This window comes from Mesoplodon bidens (genome assembly GCF_964165515.1).
Source record: "Mesoplodon bidens genome assembly, chromosome: 17".
Classification (NCBI taxonomy): domain Eukaryota; kingdom Metazoa; phylum Chordata; class Mammalia; order Artiodactyla; family Ziphiidae; genus Mesoplodon; species Mesoplodon bidens.
Genome location: NC_138174.1, coordinates 625,325 through 644,569, shown reverse-complemented (window position 1 = coordinate 644,569; position 19,245 = coordinate 625,325). Strand labels below are relative to the sequence as shown.

The 19,245-nt window shown below is 34.7% G+C and overlaps 1 protein-coding gene across 12 annotated transcripts in view; it reads left to right on the top strand.

Moving 5' to 3' along the window:
• Positions 1-19,245, top strand: part of PSPC1 (paraspeckle component 1) — a 113,423-nt gene that overhangs the window by 45,248 nt on the left and 48,930 nt on the right. The window contains exons 7-9 of one of the 12 annotated variants that reach the window (XM_081214945.1): positions 8,771-8,828; positions 12,469-12,638; positions 14,766-15,243. The exons of the other annotated variants lie outside the window; for them this stretch is intronic. Coding sequence (XP_081071071.1) covers positions 8,771-8,828; positions 12,469-12,638; positions 14,766-14,951 — 414 coding nt within the window. The 3' untranslated portion in view covers positions 14,952-15,243. Of the gene's footprint in view, positions 1-8,770; positions 8,829-12,468; positions 12,639-14,765; positions 15,244-19,245 lie in introns of those variants that run through there. 12 annotated transcript variants of the gene reach the window in all.

Here is a 19,245-nt window from a genome sequence, read left to right as displayed (position 1 = left end):
CTCATGATATATATAATGTCTTAATCTGACGTATTATTGCTTTTTCTAAATCCTGCTTTTAAGCACTAGAAATGCTTATATAGTAGTTTATCTTATAATTGTAAATTTTAAATAACTTTTTGAATTGTATTTAGTTATCATTTAAATATTTTAAATATTAGTATATTTTGAATCTGTTGCTTTGAGTTATCTACTTAGAAACTGTATAATTTGTCAGGCTTTCAAAGCTTCTGGTAGACTGCTAAGATAACTTGTTTTATGTCTAGTATCATGAATAGAAAAAGATACTCTTTTAAATACGTACTTAATTCTTCATACATTGGAACACATATGCTTTGTTTGCTTTCTTCTGTTGGTGGGACCAATTTGGAATTGCTTCCTGTGCAGCTTATATTTGCTCTTTAATTTAATCTTTCATCCCTTGATCTGGCCAGTCATGATAGTTGTTTTTTTTTTTTTTCTTTTTGCGGTATGCGGGCCTCTCACTGTTGTGGCCTCTCCCGTTGCGGAGCACAGGCTCCGGATGCGCAGGCCCAGCGGCCATGGCTCACGGGCCCAGCTGCTCCGCGGCATATGGGATCCTCCCAGACCGGGGCACGAACCCGTATCCCCTGCATCGGCAGGCGGACTCTCAACCACTGCGCCACCAGGGAGGCCCTTTGATAGTTGTTTTGATTTTGATACGGAAATGTACTGGGTAAGAGGTTACAGGTAAAGAAATGCAACCAGTATTATATGTGCCTTGGTAAGATGTAATTAAAAGTATTATGTCTGTGTTGTAGTTGGTATTCAGATTGATTTCTTTAAGAGTTTGGGATAAAATAACTAAATTTGTAGAATAATTATATATATTTCTAATTAATTTCAGTTTTTTTTTTTTTTTTTTTTTTTTTTTTGCGGCACACGGGCCTCTCACTGTTGTGGCCTCTCCCGTTGCGGAGCACAGGCTCCGGACACGCAGGCCCAGCGGCCACGGCTCACGGGCCCAGCCGCTTCACGGCATATGGGATCTTCCCGGACCGGGGCATGAACCTGCGTCCCCTGCATCGGCAGGCGGACTCTCAACCACTGCGCCACCAGGGAAGCCCAATTTCAGTTTTTAAAAGCAGCTTTTCAGAGGGAGTTTTCCATGACAGTTGAAAAGGATAAACTTGAAAATGTCCCTCAGGCATATAGATGAGAAATACAATTCTAAGCTCAATATAAATTCATTTTAAAAATTGATTTGTTTAAAATATTTATTCCCTTCTGTCTCTTGATGCATGCTAGATTATGTGTAGTTATATTTAATTCATCTTCAATTAGAAAGCCATCTTATGTTTTAAAAAGTAGCAGTTAATTTTGCTGACCAGTTGAATTTGACAGTGACCTCAGAACAATCTGTTTACAAAGTTACCTGAACCAGGCTTCAAAAATACACTGTTGGGTGAATGTAGTTTAAGAGGCGCATGTGTTTAGGTTAATCAGTACAGTAAGCGAAGGATAAAGCCCCCTACTTGTATTTGTGGTTCCTTCTATTTCTGATTCAATATTTAACAAGAAAGAAATGTTTATTATTTCATGACTGAAACTTGTGATATAAATTAAGATATAATTTATTCAAAAAGAAACATTTTTAAAGTTTTTAAGAAGTAAATTTTATTTTTTAGAGTAGTTTTAGGTTCACAGCAAAATTGAGCAGAAGGAACATTTCCGACGCACCCCATTCACCCCACATACGTACAGATGCCCTCACGTCAGATTCCCACCAACATCAGCTTCCCACAGCGTACAGGGTGCACTTGTGTCTGACGTAGCCTCATCACCAAAAGTTCATAGTTTACATTCGGTGTTGCATGTTCTCTGGGTTTTGACAAATGGAAAATGACACGTACCCACCATTCAGTCTCACACAGAGTAGTTTCACTGCCCTAAAAATTCTCTGTGCTCCACCTATTATTCCTCCCTCCCCATAATCCCTGGCAACCACTGATTCTTTTCCTGTCTCCATATTTTTGCCTTTTTCAGAAAGTCGTATAGTTGGAATCATACGATATGAAGTCTTTTCATATTGGCTTTTTAGTAATATGCATTTAAGTAAGGTCCCTCCTCTAGTTTTTTTCATGGCTTGATAGCTCATTTCTTTTTAACATTGAATAATCCATTATCTGATGTACCACAGTTTGTTTATCCATTCACCAAATGAAGGACATCTTGGTTGTCAGTTATGAATAAAGTTGTTACAAATATCCGTGTGTAGGTTTTTGTGTGGACATAAGTTTTCAGTGCCTTTGGGTAAATAACGAGGGGCGTGATTGCTGGATCATATTAAGAGTATGTGTAGTTTCGTAAGAAACTGTTAAATTGTCTTCCAAAAGGGGGCATATACCATCTGCACTCCCACCAGCAGTGTATGAGAACTCCTGCTGCTTCACATCCTCACCAGCATTTCCTGTTGTCACCATTTAGGATGTTGGACACTCTAATAGATGTGTTGTGGTAACTCTTTTGTCTTATTTAACAGTTCCCTAATGAAATGGGATGTAAAGTTTCACTTAAGCAATCATAAACCTGAGGAATGTTTCCTCAATACTCATGGGGGCAGATATTTTGGAATGCAGATTGAAGGGAAAAACCCACTATACATTGTATATTTTAAAGATTGTCTTATGTTACTTAAAATACCCCCCCCCATATAGCAGTGAGTGATATAATGTCTTGGAAAGTGTTGTTTTTTATTACTTGAATTAAAAATGTTAAGTCTTCCACACTTTCTCTGTTGGTTATGTTGGAAAGTTTGCATGCTATTATTTGAGCTCTATTAATAGGAACATTTCTTGTTTCCCTTTTTAGTTTATTAGAAGATTACTTTCTTGATGCACACCTTTCCATAACTTAACACTTTTTAAATGAATGGATAATTTCTTGGCAAAGTGGCCTACTTTTTTGTGATTTTATTTTTCTTTATACCTATTTTTAAAAAATATTTCACATAATTGATTTCTGTTCCATTCTTTACTTGTAAATATGTTTGTTACCTCGTATTTCCAGATGCTGACAGTTTGTTTGTTTTCTCCAGTGAAAGTTTGACTAGCTATCTAACAGTCTTATTATTCTTGTATGTAAACTTCTCTAGTGAAGGGAAAGCTATATTTCCAAGTGCTAAGAGTAATTTATTTTTAGGAAAAATTCTAGGAATATTTAATGAGAAAAAGGTTGAATATTGTTACTTGCCAGAACTTACACGTTTCTCTAGAATTATGTTTCTTTTAGATTTAAAAGTTTTATTTCAGCATTTTTATATCAGGATTTTTAGCATTTTCTTTATTAAGACATTGAACCTAAGTGGCACATTGTGATCCTTAGATAATCCTTAGAAGTTTCTTTAGAGACATACATGAGAGAGGACTTTATGAATTAAAGAAGAATGATGGTGGCTGTCAGGGCTTAGACTGATCAGTGTGTGAGCTGAGCACATTTTGTCATTGACTGCAGAATGTTGTTCCAGTTGATAATTACATAGAGTCAATATTTGTTTAAATTAGATTACCTAAAAAAACCCTAAAATATCTTCAAAAATCACAGATTGATATCCTAAGTATTAAGTATTAAAGGGAAAAAATCAATATTATACATAAAATAATGTCAGGTTCTTCACATTGGGGTATACTGGTTTAGTTAATTTACGTTAGTGCAAAATTTCTGCCACTACATTTTCATGAGTAAATATTGACTGGAGTTCAAAAACAGTGGTTATCAAACTGTTTGGTTTCACATCCTTTTTTAAAGCTATTAAAAATTATTGAAGACCCCAAAGAGCTTTATGTTTAGGTTATATCAATGTTTACCATGTAAGAAATTAAAAGAGAAATTTAAAAGAAAATGTGTTATAGTGGGAAGAGTGGCCTTATTTTTACATTTTTTTTGAAATTTCTTTAATGCTCAACTTTGTGTAGTGGGAAGAGTGGTATTTTACTGTTTTTCAGTGTTTGGCTTTATAAGAAAATGGCTGGCTTCCCATATTTGCTTTTGCATTCCACCTATTGCAAAATGCTCTTTTGGTTAAAAAATACGAAGAGAATCTGGTTTCACATGGATAAGTAAGTGGAGAGAGGTATATATATTTTAACCTTTTCAGGTAATTGTGAATATTATTGTTTGATACTGCAGTGAAACTTGACAAGCAGTATTTTCTTAAAAGTACTCTTTTGCATTAGAATCCATTGGTCTACCTTTGAGTGGATCTTTTACCTATGCATGAGTTTGTAATGTCATGTACCAAGCTGAAAAATATTGACCAATTGAGTTACACAAATCATAAAAATGTTAATGTATTTTGTTATACAAAGTTAATAACAAATCACATTTCTTAATATCAGCCACTCATCAGAAATTACTGCCAGGTACACAAGTCACTATTTGGTTTGTCTGTCAAATGCTGTCTCAAGTAAAAATCTTGCTCCAAGAAAATGTGTCTTATTCAGCTTTCAACCCAATCATAAGAATGGTTATTTTTTTAAATAACCACCATATTTCAGAATGCAGCAGAAATGCTTAATGTATATATCTGTTTTGTTGTATAGAATAATAAAAAGACATGTACCTAAAGTTAGAGATTTAATAAAATTAATCATTTTTACTGCTTCATCCAGGTATTCATAGTTGAAATTATTATTTTTTTAATATAAAAGAGTGTTTTAATTCTTGTCCTTATAAACTATAAAGACAATCATGATTTGGAAATGAGACTGTACCAAACAATGGCCAAAGAAGAGTTGTCCAACTCTTTGGTCTGCTCACTCGGGAAATATAATGTTATCATCTGTAATTGTTGTTACTTGTCATCTCACATTATTTTTATCCATATACTCACCATAGTCTACCTTTCCGTCCACATGAATTCGAGACCCCTTTTTCACATACTGATATGCCACATCTCTGAGACCTGGTCAGAATACTGAAAGTCTGTGCCGTGTTTTTGACTGACCTCACCCATTTGGTGTGCTTCATTTTCCCCTGATCGCCACATCTCATTTGCTGCCAGAGAAAATACTGTGATAGGGTTATTTCTTCCACCTGTCTCATGACAGGGTCCTGACCTACTCGACGAAGTAACTGAACACGAGTCAGAGATCTTTCGAGAACCAAACTGGTAGCTGTTTCAGACCCATGTCTTAGAAACTGATGAACTACCTGTACTACAGTTCTTTGAGGACTTCCCTGGTGGTCTAGTGGTTAAGACCGTGCGCTCGTACTGCAGGGGCACCTGGGTTCGATCCCTGGTCAGAAAACTAAGATCCTGCATGCTGTGGCTCGGCCAAAAAGAAAAAAAATAAAAATAAAATCCAGCTCTTTGAAATACGGCTTCTGTTTTCTTTTCTTTTAAAAAATTACTTATTTAGTTGTTTAAAAATTTTATTTTTGGCTGTGTTGGGTCTTCGTTGCTGCACGCGGGCTTTCTTTAGTTGTGGCGGGCAGGGGCTACTCTTCTTTGGAGTGCACGGGCTTCTCATTTGCTGTGGCTTCTCTTGTTGTGGAGCACGGGCTCTAGGCACATGGGCTTCAGTAGTTGCAGCACGTGGACTCAGTAATTGCAGCTCGCGGGCTCTTGAGCGCAGGCTCAGTAGTTGTGGCGCATGGGCTTAGTTCCGCTGCATGTGGGATCTTCCCGGACCAGGACTGGAACCCGTGTCCCCCTCATGGGCAGGGGGATTCTTAACCACTGTGCCAGCAGGGAAGTCCTGTTTTATTTTCTTACAATCTAATCTTCAGTCATTTCTGGATGCTCTGGCTGGGACAGCCATAATTGAAATCATTTAAATGTAGTTGTATTGTAATGTCTAGAGTACAGTGGTTACTGGTAACAATTGAATGCCAGTGCCTTGGTTTGTGCTGAAACACCAGGATTTTTGCCCATCATTGCTCTTGCACCATCCCTGCGAGTGTCTCAGTGAAAAGCCCAATTAGACCAGTGTTAGAACTGTGTTCTAATAAAGTAGTTTGGAGTTTGTGCACGTCTTGGATGTGTCTTGGGGACTCTCTTCACTCCAGGAACCACACCTTGAGAACAACCTTTTTGTTGATGGAATGCTGCTTTGATATGCGGCTTTGGAATCAATTGTAGTTTACTTTCTTTTTTGGTAAATTTAGGCATATTTCACTGACCAGCTTTCAAGAATACATATGCAGAATTCTTTTTTTTTTCCATAAAATACAAATTAACATTTTATTATTCAATTTAAAGGCAGTGAATTATGAGAGAGGTTTCAGCTTCCTGGGAAATGAACTTGAACAAGAGAAGCAAAATGTGTCTAACTAGTAGACATGGGTTTTTTTGGTTGGTGGTTTTTGTTTTTTAACATCTTTATTGGAGTATAATTGCTTTACAAACATGGTAAGAATACATTAAAAATCTTGCCTTTTGTTAGTCTTGGAATTCTTGAAGAATGAAGGTGCCCTGTGAAGAAGAAAATTCTGTGAACTCTGTTTTGGCAGAAGTTTGTAGGTCAGCTCAACCACTTGCTACATGTATGACCCTGAGTAAGTTATTGAACAGGTCTATGACTCAGTTTTATGATCTCTAAGGATAACAGTCGACCTTCATAGGGTTGCTATGAGGATTTATTGAATTAATTAAAATGGAGTGTTCATCGTAGCTTTTATCATTTTACACTGCAGTCTTTTGAGATTTTTACATATAAGTTGTTGCCTGTTAAAGCACAATAATTTTTGGTAAAGTAATAAAACATCATTAAAATTTGTATTATAAAAATATCACATGTATCAGTTCTCATTTAAAATATATTAGAAGAATTCGTAGGAGAGGTGAGGGCCTTATTTATGTATTGCTATTGGGGTGGGTACATAGTTAAAATGCACTTATTCAAGTGATTCTCCTTATTGATATTTGGTATATCAAGTTATAATGAGAAGTACTGTCTTAATGTCTGTTGATAACACCACCCTTAAATATTACTTCTGCCTCTTGCATTTTACTAGAAGTATGTAGTAGCAGGTTTATAGAAAGAATAACCTTAAAATATGACTAGGAAGCTAGGGTGTTGGGGTATTTAAGGGGGATTTGAAAATTGAAGTCTCAAAGAGTGAGGCTAATAATTACCCTCTGTTAGTGATTGGATATTGCCTTTCTAGTCTTTCATAGTTAAGACAAGTCAAAAATGTTACACCTTTGTCCCCAAAACTGTTGGGGCCATAAAATCCATGTATTTTACTCTCTGGTGCTGGAGCGCAAGCAGGTCTTCTTAAAGAGTATCTCATAAATAGTGCCTGGAAGATTTTGGAAATGCCCAGACAGTCCACACTTCGTCAGTAGGCTTTGCTGATGAGGAAATGACAGCTTGGTTTAATTTACTGATAATAGTGCTAAGTGTGATTAGAGAATAGTATTTTCCCTATAATCGCAAAATTATATAACTTCATCAGTAGTCAGTTTTATAAAATAGCTTTTTTGCTGGTCAGTAATAGTGTCTATTACTAGTCAGATGTTGTATGATGAAAGAAATTTGTTTTTTGGAAAGTTAAAAGTTAGCTTTGGGAAAGCTTTGGTATTTACGTTTTCTAGGCAGTGAGCAACGTTTCTTCATGAAGCTATTATGTGAGTGGTTTTTTTCTCATAGCTTCATTAAAGGTTAACTTTTGAGGCATCTCTGTTAGGTTAGATGGGCAGTTGATTTGCTGCTTCGTGGCATTTATCTATCATAGGCTTTTATTTCCTTTATTTCTAGCTTTATAGGTGTTTTTCACTAGTATTTTAAAACCAACGCATTTTACTAATAAGACTGCTTTTAAAAGTAGAAAAATGATGCTTTCTTTAGATTTAGACATTGCTACTTTTGCCTCAATGTTTTTTATGATTGCTACATTTAACACACTTGTCTGGTATTGCACAAGATCATTAAATAGTAATGTAAATTTCAATTATGGTATGTTGGGTAATTTCACCTAGAGATTTCATTGAATTTAATTCTATATAACTATTGTTGGTAAATGGGTTTTTAGGAAGTAGTTTCTATACTGAAACTTAAAACGTTTTGTACATTTGTATGGCTTTTTATGTCACAGGTAACCTCAAGAGCATTTTGTTTCAGAACTTTCCAACTGTAATAACACTTTTATTTTCGTTTCCAAGAAAAATTCTTGTTCATAAAGGAAGCAATATTATGTTGATCTTTCAATAATTGCTTGTGTGTAGTGGAGGCTTTCATGGTATATCTGTAGGTCCTGGGTGAAATAATGCTTGAGTACTTGAATAAAAATGCAAAGGTGAATTATAATATTTCAAAAATGAAAATTGTCTATAACCTTATTTTTGGTTTAGTACCCCACAGCTGCTTGTGTTGTGTGTTTGAATACATTTGAATACGAAAGTGGTAACGGTCATTTCTGTTTTAAGACTTTAGAGACCTGGGAGGGAAAAATAGTTGGTCCTGGTGGTTATTATTGTTAGATTTTTCTTCTCTTAGAATCTAGGCATGTGTGTATGATCTCTTGGAAGAATAACATTAAAAATATCCTGTAGTAGGTTTTTTGTATGACTCACTGATAATATAGCAATATAAATTGGATGCTCTAAGCACTTGCAGTATATTAATTAAGCCTGGGAGACTGAAGTTTCTTTTCAGTGTTCTTATTAAGTAAATGATGTTGGAAATTAAAAAAAAATTTTAATGGAACATGATGTTGCAATTTATTCTTTTCTTTTTGATTTTAGATGGGAAATGTAAAGTCCTAAGATCGATAGGTTGACTGTGACAACTATGTTTACTTACAGAGAGAACAGGAAATGAGAATGGGTGATATGGGTCCCCGTGGAGCAATAAACATGGGAGGTAGGGATTTTAAGCAAAGCCTTCTGTCACTTGTCATTTTTCAGGGAACTGTACATGCTATTTGTGGTATCTACATATCAGTAACAAACAAAAATTTGCAACCAGCGTTTGTAAGTGGTGAAATTTCTTATATTTATTTAATGAGAAAAAAATACCAGTATATTAAAAATACATGCCTAGGAAGAACATTTTTATTTTGTTTATTCTTAGGCTAAAAGATGTATTATGTTTTAATAGATATAACAAAAAGAAACCTGTAAACAGGTTTTGGTAAATGACCTGAAACTTGTTGAGTCTTCACATGGTGTAATAAAGCTATGTTGTTGCATTTTTAAAAATCAGATTTCATGCCTTGAAATTGGCTTTTTTATCTTGGTTTTTTTTTTTTTTTTTTTGCGGTACGTGGGCCTCTCACCGTTGTGGCCTCTCCCATTGCGGAGCACACGCTCCGGACGCGCAGGCTCAGCGGCCATGGCTCACGGGCCCAGCCGCTCTGCGGCATGTGGGATCTTCCCGGACCGGGGCACGAACCTGTGTCCCCTGCATCAGCAGGCGGACTCTCAACCACTGCGCCACCAGGGAAGCCCTGTCTTGGAATTTTGATAGTTTCTGAGTTGTAATGTCTATAAACTTCTTGAGAGTATTTTATTTCTATTTTAAGATAATTTTTTTGTGTAACTTTGAGGCTATTTTTATTCCTTTTACTGAATGTTTAACTTATTTTGCCCTAACCCACAGTATTGTGCACAGAACTGCACTGTGTGGAGACATCTGTGACTTGTCAAGTAAATGAGATGTGTCTTGCATATTTAGGCTAATGTATATCTTTAGAGTTGATGTAAAGTTTTTAAGAAAGTGCCTATATTAGCATCTTTAATATTGATTTGCTTGTATAACCAGGTTGTTAGGGCAGCAATATCAAGTAAATAAGCTAAGGGAAAAATAAGTATGGGATGTTTTCATATGTCTTATTAAGTTTGAACTGTCATAACGTTTGAAAATTAGGTAAATAATAAAATTTTATATATTAATTTCACATTGTCCCACAGAAGCTGAGGTTAGAAACTTTATATAAAGTCAAATGTACATATTGTTGTAAAGATTACATTACCGTAACGTTCCAGTGTGCATCACATGCACTCCCACTGAGGAAATCTAGATTGTACTTGGAATGTACATGTAGTATGTGGAATAAGACATCTTAAAGCCTCTAATATGTGGATCAAGCATTTTCCATGACCAAGCACCCCTCCCCCATGCCAGTTCCTTTGCCATTGCCAGTTAGATAATCTAAATCATTTAACACAATTGCTGTTTACTTCGTCACTTTTCTTATCTACCAAAAAGTAGTTATTGAGCATCTCTGATATGCAAAGGAAGCACGAGACATAACCCTTAACCAAAAGAGCTTAATTGTGAAGTTAGTACAATGGATACATGAAAAAAGTTAGTGAACCAAGAGTACATGAGAAGTTCTAAATTAGAAAGCACAGTTGAGGGTCTAGTAATGTACAGGTGGTTCAGTATTTATGTCTTTTTCAAAGTAAATTGTGGGCTGGTGTATAATATAATCCAGTTGGATTTAAGGATTTTAAGTGTGTCATTAACATCAGAACCAAACTTGAAACGTGTGATGTTTCAGAGACCATGAAAACATTCTGACTTTCTTACTTGATTAGCAACTTCATTAGAAGAAATGGGAGAACATACTTTTAGATTCCTTATTTAGTGAGGAATTTAAGAGAATTAAAAATTTTAATGGCATTTTATTCACCAGAGAACCATGTTTACATTTGAGCACTTAATTAGCTCCCCTAACATCCACTCCATTTAATTTTCTCCTCTTTACATTTTATTCAAAGTGAGACTTTATCCTCATGATAGTTACGGATCCATGGAGCTACAAGTCCTTATCATGCAGTTGAATGTCACTGTTAAGTTGGTAAATTGTCATATCCTGTCAAGTTGCATGGATTAAACATGACAGATTTTCTGGTCTGTTACCAGTGTGTACGAAGTGGAACATAGTTTATATAACTGCTTTTCAGGGGACCAGATAATTCTTACATTCCTTAGATCTTTAAATTTAGTCTAATTACAGCCATCTGGTAGAAGACATAGTTACTAAAAATAAGTCTACCTCAACTAATGATAGTTTTAAATATTTTTCATTTATTTTATTATACCCATACTTGTATAGTCATATTCGTATCTCATAAGTTAGGTGTGATAATTATGTTCTATTAAAAGAGTAAAAAAAAAACCTAATCCGTTATCTGTTCTTTTTGGGGAAAGTTGAGGTAACATTCCTCCTGGATACTGTCTCTACCCTTCCTCATTTCACTTATGGGAGATGTTGTGGGAGTCTAGTAAAAATTTTTATTTATAGCTATCGTAAGGGAATAGAAGTATTCTTGTGTAGTTAAAGTGTAGATTTACTAACAAGAACTTTTGGGCATTAAGGAACTGCTTCCTTCCCTAGGAAGTGGCTGGGATCATGGGGATTGGGCTCGGAAGGAGCAGGGGTCTGTTGCTAGGGCCCGGCAGGGAGTCACATTTCTTCCTCTCAGCTCCCTGGACTCAGTCCTGTGCAGGTTGAGCTGCTTTGGGTGCTGTGTAGAGTTGTGAGTTTGAAAACTGCCACTCCTATTATAATGTGTTGTTGAGAAATTGAGTTCTGAATGTCATGAAATTAACTAGATAATGAAATACTAGAAGAAAACTCAGAATCAGTCTTTGTCATGAATTTTTAATGATAAGTATGAGTAGTTTAAAAAATTTTTAAGTTCAAAGAGGATACCCAAAAATGTTGTATTTGAGGCCATTATAAATGTATTACAGCTTAAACATTATTGCAGTTAACATGAAGCAGGTGGATGGATGTCTTTTGATGAAAAAATTTGAAGTATCCGATTGTTCTCATTTCCAGAATTCCAGCATGTTGAAAAAATTCAAACATCTGTATTAATATTTTATCTATATTTGGTTGCAGTTGCTTTTAGAAATAAGTTTTGTCATGATGAATCATTTCAATTTTTTTGTTTGTTTCTATTGCATAGTTCTATATAAAGTTAAAAAAGAGTACCTCCTATAATTTGGGGAGATGTTCAGTAATTATATAAAAGCCAAGAATTTATTTACAGTGAACTGTGTGTGTGTGTGTGTGTGTGTGTGTATGTGTATGTATGTGTGTATGTATGAGGATATGGTTTCTCCCTTCACAATTTAATATAATTTACATGCTAGTATTTTTAGTCCTGACTGTAAGAAAATCAAGTGGTTTCCTAAGTGCTAATCCTTTTACCGTTAATTTAAACTGGTAGAAAGTTGTCACCACTCGTAAGGGAGTATTTGGTTAAAAAGCAGACTACAGCAAATAATACTGATTTTTTAAAGAAAACTTTCAAGCTTTTATAGTCTCAAATGTGCTAAAAATAATTGATAGTTTTCTCATTTGTTTTATGTACATTTGTTTAGCAAATATAATGCTCTATCAGAGTAGGTAATTGAGTGTCCCATTCTCAAGGAAGTAAAATAATTTTGATAATAGTCTTGTTATATAGATTGCCTAAGTATTGTTAAATTTTAAATGTTTATCAACTAAGATAGGACAGCTCTAAGTATAGATTGTTTTACGTAGATGCGTTTAGCCCAGCACCTGCTGGTAACCAAGGTCCTCCTCCAATGATGGGTATGAATATGAACAACAGAGGAACTATACCTGGCCCACCAATGGGTCCTGGTCCTGCCATGGGGCCAGAAGGAGCTGCAAATATGGGAACTCCAATGATGCCAGATAATGGAGCAGTGGTAATGTATCATAAACATTATTGTGATTATATTCAGTAATATATACTTCTGCCCCAAAGGTAACTTCACACTTAACATAATTTGGCATCATTTGTTTTGTCAGTAAAGATCAATATCCAATGAAGAAAAGGTAATTTTGTGAAGTTAGATGGTGATTTATGAGAGGCAGTTTTTTAGTTTCCCAAGAGTTAGGATTATGATCCATGGCATGCTTTTGTACTTAAGTATATAGCAGATATATATGTTAATTCTAGTCATTTTACAGTGATTTAAATTTAATTTGTATACACCTCTTACCAGCATTCAATGTAATGGTCAAGTATTTTGTGATTGTGTTCTTATTCCTGTGTGAACTCCTTACCTTTGGTGGGGTACAAAACCTCAATATGTATGAAAACACAGTTTTCTGTCATTTTTCATAAAAAAATCATTTATGAGTAATTTCAGAGAATTTAACTAAAAAATTTACATTAAAGTTTTAAAATATATTTTAAGCTTACATTGTATTCTTACTATAGACTTACTAATTTTAATTAAATTTGATACTAAATTTAAAGTAGACAATTTCATTTCTTGGTTTGAGAGTGTGAAGATATCTTTGTGTGGGTTAAATATTATAAAAACGTTTTTCAGTTGTAATTCATATTATATTTGAGAATCAGTGGCAAGACTGCTACTGTTTTTCATTTCCCTTAAAGTCTGTCACTATTTGAGATGTTATATTCCTAAGACATTTTCTCATTTAGTTCTTTTTAATGGTTGTCCTAAGTAACATTTAGAAAAGGGAAATTAGTTGATCGTATATTTGGAAAAGGCAGTTCAATTTTGGAACTGAAGGCGCCTTTGCTGCTGAGAAAGAAAAGGTGCTGCTGTTAAATGCAGACTGCCATCAGCTCTAAACCCTCCTGGTCTCAGAGACATGAGCAGTGAATGTGCGTCTTAGAACTGATGGATGCGGTGTTCTATTATTTTAAAATTTATTTACTTTAAATACAGTCCTTTAAGAATTTGGACAAATTGGACATGCTAACAGGTTTTTTAAATGAGTGTTAACATAGGGAGATAATGAAGCAGTGCCGTAATATTGACTGTGATCGGGTCAGATGTTGCATACTAATTAGTGTACCTGTTTCCTCCATTGGAGGCTTATTTTGTAGTAAAATGTCTGAGAGCTAGTAAAAATTTGTAAATACTTTGGTTAAATTTTGTGTAGCATATAATCATCAGCAGAGAGTTAAAAGTAAAAGTAACTGGCCTGCTTTTCCATACCTCCCGCAGAAATGGTAAAGTTTATTTAAATATCCCCGTTAGTCTTTTTCACAGTGATATTTTACTGCTGCATGTAGGGAGTTCTGTTCAACCTTTGAGATTAATATATGTGGTTATTACTGTGAAGTTTTACAAAATACATAATTCAGGTGTTTTTATTCTGCTATTAATAGTACATGCTAATTGTCAGCTTTTAAAAACTAAATCTATTTTCCCAGTAATAGTCTTTCCAGAAAAACACCTCAGAAGTTTTCATACTGAAATTATAACTGTGTGTTTATACTCATGCTTTCTATGTTAAAAGCACTGCTACTGAAATTTTTATGTTTACTTTTTCAAACAATGTGATGCAAACAGTATTTTTATTACACGGCACTGTTACATGCAGTATAAACTTCAATGAAAAAGAGAGAGGGAATTATCTGGCCGTCCAGTGGTTAGAACTTGGCCCTTTCACTGCTGAGGGCCTGGGTTCAATCCCTGGTTGGGGAACTAAGATCCCACAAGCTGTGCGGCGCTGCCAAAAAAAAAAAAAAATTAAAAAAAGAGAGATCAGAACAGTATAATAATAACTAATTAGGTTTAAGATGGCATTCACTTCATAAAATCAGTTCTTTTTTCATGAAATTGGGGCATAGCATTAGCAAAATGTAACTCTTCATTCAGATGCTTCTTTTATTTTTTAAACATAGTAACTAATTAAATTGCTCCTTTCTTCCTTCTATGTGTGATCCTGATTCTGCTGGACTTTCTGCTGAACTTCATGACACCACCACTTGGGATTTTGCCAATTTTTCTTGTCACTTACATTTGGCGTGTTCCAAATGGACTTCACATGTATTATGTGGTATTATATAGCACAATGATAGATTTCCACAAGGACCACCGTCTCAGATGGGCTCACCTATGGGTAGTAGAACAGGTTCTGAGACCCCCCAAGCACCGATGAGTGGTGTAGGTCCTGGTAGTGGTGGTCCTGGTGGTTTTGGTAGAGGAAGCCAAGGGGGCAATTTTGAAGGCCCTAATAAGCGTCGTAGGTATTAAAACATTCTTTCATTCCTGACTACTTAGAGGAAAACAATACACTTTTACCTGTTACCTAGAAGTGGTTTTATTGTTATTGTATGTAGACGTTAAATTTTTTTTTTTTGTAAAACTTGAGGTTTTTGTATTTTTCTTTATTCATAAGCTTTGTAGATTAGAATGGTAATGATGATACTCATCATTGTGAATGTTCAAATGTGTTTGTGACTTTAGCTAAATATAAGTATGCCATAGTACTGTGAATTCTATGTAGTTAATCTCAATAAAGAAATCATCTTGGATAATTTTAAAATGTTATTAGTGGTATTCTCTTATAGTTTTACTAAACTTTGCTGTAACAGTAATACTTTGGTTGCTTTAACTAATCCCAGCCATTTAAAAATGCAAATGATTTTCTGTTTTTTAGTTTGTGCAAGTTGCCCTGAAGATAGAAGCTTAGTGAAAACTGATGTCACTAAGGGGCAGACAGAGTAGTACATTGGGGAGGGCGGCGGGTATGGGGATTACATCTGTATGCACCATTGATGTCCTGTGAAATCAGAGTTGCTGTCTACATTTCATATAGATTCTGAATATTCAAATATTCTGAGGAGGAATATTAAGGATATCTTTGTCCTGTGCTGATTTTTCCAAATAAATCTTTTGAATCTTGAGGAAAAAAAACCTGTTTGAAGGCAAATCTCTTTTGCTTATAAAATAATGTCTTATTTTTAATCTTATCTGCTATTATTTATTTGGTATCAATATCTAGATCTTACCCTTTAAATTTTCTTTAAAATCAAACAATACTGTTAGGTTGGATGTTAGGTGAGGATTTGCTGTGTGATTTAGAAGAAATTGGGCATTTCTTGAGCATGTTGGTTTCTAGAAGTGTTCAAGGTGGCCTGACTCTGCAGGGTTGTGAATGTTCTTCTGTCGCTCAGGAGTCTCCAGCAAAACTTGTCTGACAGGTTAGGTGTGCTTGTCTCCCAGGAATACAGTTCAAGTGGTTATTTTAAAAAACAGAATTAACTTGAGTATGGCTAGTGTTACTGGAATCAGATCTCTCTACTGTCAAATACGTGTTTTGAAGATTGATTTCCAATAGTATGGAGAAACATCTTACCACATTGGGATTTTTATTCCAAAACAGAGTCCTCGTTATATTTAAAATTCTGTATGTTAGACATGTTTAATTTAGAATTACATTTGAGGAATTATGTATTTAATGTAAACCACAAATCTGAGGCATCGGTCATAGCATAGTTATTTCTCACATAACATTTCAGTGTGTTAGTATATCATACTTTTAGCATTTTTCTGAAGAATAATGTGCTTTTTTAAAGTGAACAGTATGTAAATATTACTCATCTTTGCATGGTTTCTGTTTTTGCTGGAAGGCATACTTCGGAAAGAAAGAACTTTGGTTACTTATTTAAATTCTTGCGTGAAAGCAGTTGAGTGTAAAGCGTGATTGAGATGCATGCTTTTGTATCAAACTTTTCTTATGTCCTATTTTATGTTCTGTTTTTTAGACACAACAGTATGGATGGAATTGTTTTCTAAAATTTGCAGTATTCTTTTGTTTTTGGCAAATCTTTGAAAACATGATATGGAGATTGTAAAATAATAATCAAAGACTATTCTCATCACGTTTTCCATGAGTGTGAGTTGGCAGGGAGTGGGATTTGTTCTGATTTGTGACATTAATTGCAGTGTGGGGAGTTCTAACATCAGTTATGATTTTTAAGTGATGTCTCTTGCACCTAAATACATACCTTTCCCATCATCTGTTATTTTTATTCATATAATCCTTAGGTAATGTTTAGCATTGTATTTTGCTTCAAAGCTGAAGTAAGATTGGGAGAAACTTTATCCTTGATGTTAATTCCAAGCTATCTTTGGCCAAGGCTGTGAAATTCTATACGATTCATTCAAGAACATTTGAAAGCATTGCACAAAGAGATGCCCTAATCTCCTGAACTTTCTAGTGTCCGGCTCACTCTGGCTCCAAGAACAGAGCTCTACACAGCTTTGTCCCTGCGTCGAGAAAGTCCTTGTTCCAGTTCTTACCAAGTTTACCCTGGGAACAGTCAGCTTCTGAGTGACAGTCAAGTGGAGCATCTGTGAATTGCTAGTTATTCAGTTTTTAGTGTTTTTGTGCAGTTAAACAACTCTGTGGCTCGCTCAGTCATTGTTTTTTCTTGTGAAAAAGTATATACCAAGGAAGACATTTGAATGTCATTTGCTTAAAACCAGTAAATATAAAAATAAAGACTAGTACTAGCTTTTCTAAATAAGTGTGAATTTGTCATATATGCTCCCTTAATTCTTTCCATAAAAAGATAATATGAAACAGTTTTAGTATTATAACATCACAATATTATGTTTCTTTTTGTGTAATGATTTGAAACACTGAATTTAAAGTCTGCAGGATTTAGGTTTCATATGCTATGATTAACATGCACAAATAAAGGAATACCCATTTTCCAGTTGTTTTATTTTAGCAATGTATTTTGTTAATTTCCCCATTTTTGTTTATTTTGGGAATAAATGTATTCATTTTCTTCTTGACGGATCCAGTTTTTAAAGAACTATTGGTTCACTTGTATTTCATACAGCCTAATTTGTTATTATTCATTGAGTTTTTGGATTTTTCTGCTTAAAATCAGTGCTGAGAGTTCATTGGAAGAGATTAAATATTTGTTTTTAATCCTACAGTATCAGTAATGGAGAAAAATATCTGTTTTACTTGGAATTGCCATTTAATAGAAATAGAGGTTATCAGCAATGATAGTAACTGAATTGGATCTTGTTTCCCAAATACTAATTGAAATCATACCATCACATTTTATTCAGAAACGTACTTGTTGAATATTTCAGAAACTTGGTGTTATATGTAAACTCTATATAGTAATTGCTGAATGTCACGATGAATGGTTAATAGTCACTTAATAATTGGGGGTTGGGTTTATAATTACAACTTAGATTCTGGATGAGAGAAAGAACATAAATATGTGATTGAAGGGAAATGTTTTGTGAAAGAATGTGATCAAATGTATGTTTAACCTTTAAATAATTTGATAATTTGGTGTCAAATGGCACTAGTCAGAAATGAAAGGGACACTTTACTTGGGAAAACAGGAAATTTCCTGGGGAGTAGTGTGATATTTAAATGTGGTGGGGTTTTTTTTTTTTTTTTTTTTTTGATAAGAGTTCTGTCACAATACCTAATAACATGTCAAAATATATTCCTGAAATACGAGAGGGTAGCAGTGATTTTAAAGTCAGACTTATTTTCAAGAGTAAGGGAGTGAACAGCCACATACCTGACTCACAGATTCCACAGTTGTAAATGTTTTCCTGTCTTTACTTCCTAGTTGGTTAGATGCTCCTAGACAGGGGCTCATGGAGCTGGGGCAGGGGTGCTACTTCTAAGTAAGCAGCCAGGCCATCTCTTAAGTGGGGCAGCCCAGCGTGGGTTATCTCTCATCATACATCAGTCCGGGTTAAATGAACTGACGGTCGTCCCCTATTTTCCAGACGTGCTCCTTCCTTTCCAGCGCCCTTCGCCACTAAATTTTGAACATGGGAAGCAGTTGTAATGTGAGTGAAGTACGGTTTCCCAGCTGTGTAAAATGAAGTATGCGCAGTTTCCCAGTTGGACGTGGTTAAGTAACTTATGGAATGGCCCTCTGGGAAAACGGTGAAGAATTTCACTATTTTTAATAGTACCTGATCATAACTTGTTAAAGTAGTTTGTTGATCTTTAAAATCAGGATTTATGCATTATATATTGTATTAGTTCTTGTTTTAATCCATAGCACCATCTTCTGAATGTAGGAAAAATGTTTTGAAAGTTTCTTTTGTTTCCTTGATTACTGAATAACATTATTACTGGTTGAAGTTTGAATCTTACATGACTGAATATTTAAAGGTCCTGAGTGCTATGTTCCCTTGGGAATATCATTTGACTTTTTATCTTTTTGTATAAAACCATGTTTACATTATAAATATCTTTAAGTATTCCTTTTGGTTGAAACTTATGGTTATATTTTTATTTACCTGGTGGAATTAGCAGTGTGTACTTTTTTTAAAATGATATTTTCAGTAAGAGACGCTTTTATTTTTTTGATGAAGGATACTGCATTTCTTAGAATAATATAGCCAGAGTTCATAATACACATTTTAAAATATTCTTTTTCAAGTATATTGTATTATGGCTCAAATCACTTGTTATAGTTACCGACTCCTCCCTCTGCAACAGGTACTCTATTTTATTGACTATGTTTATTTTAAAATCTTTAGTTAGAAT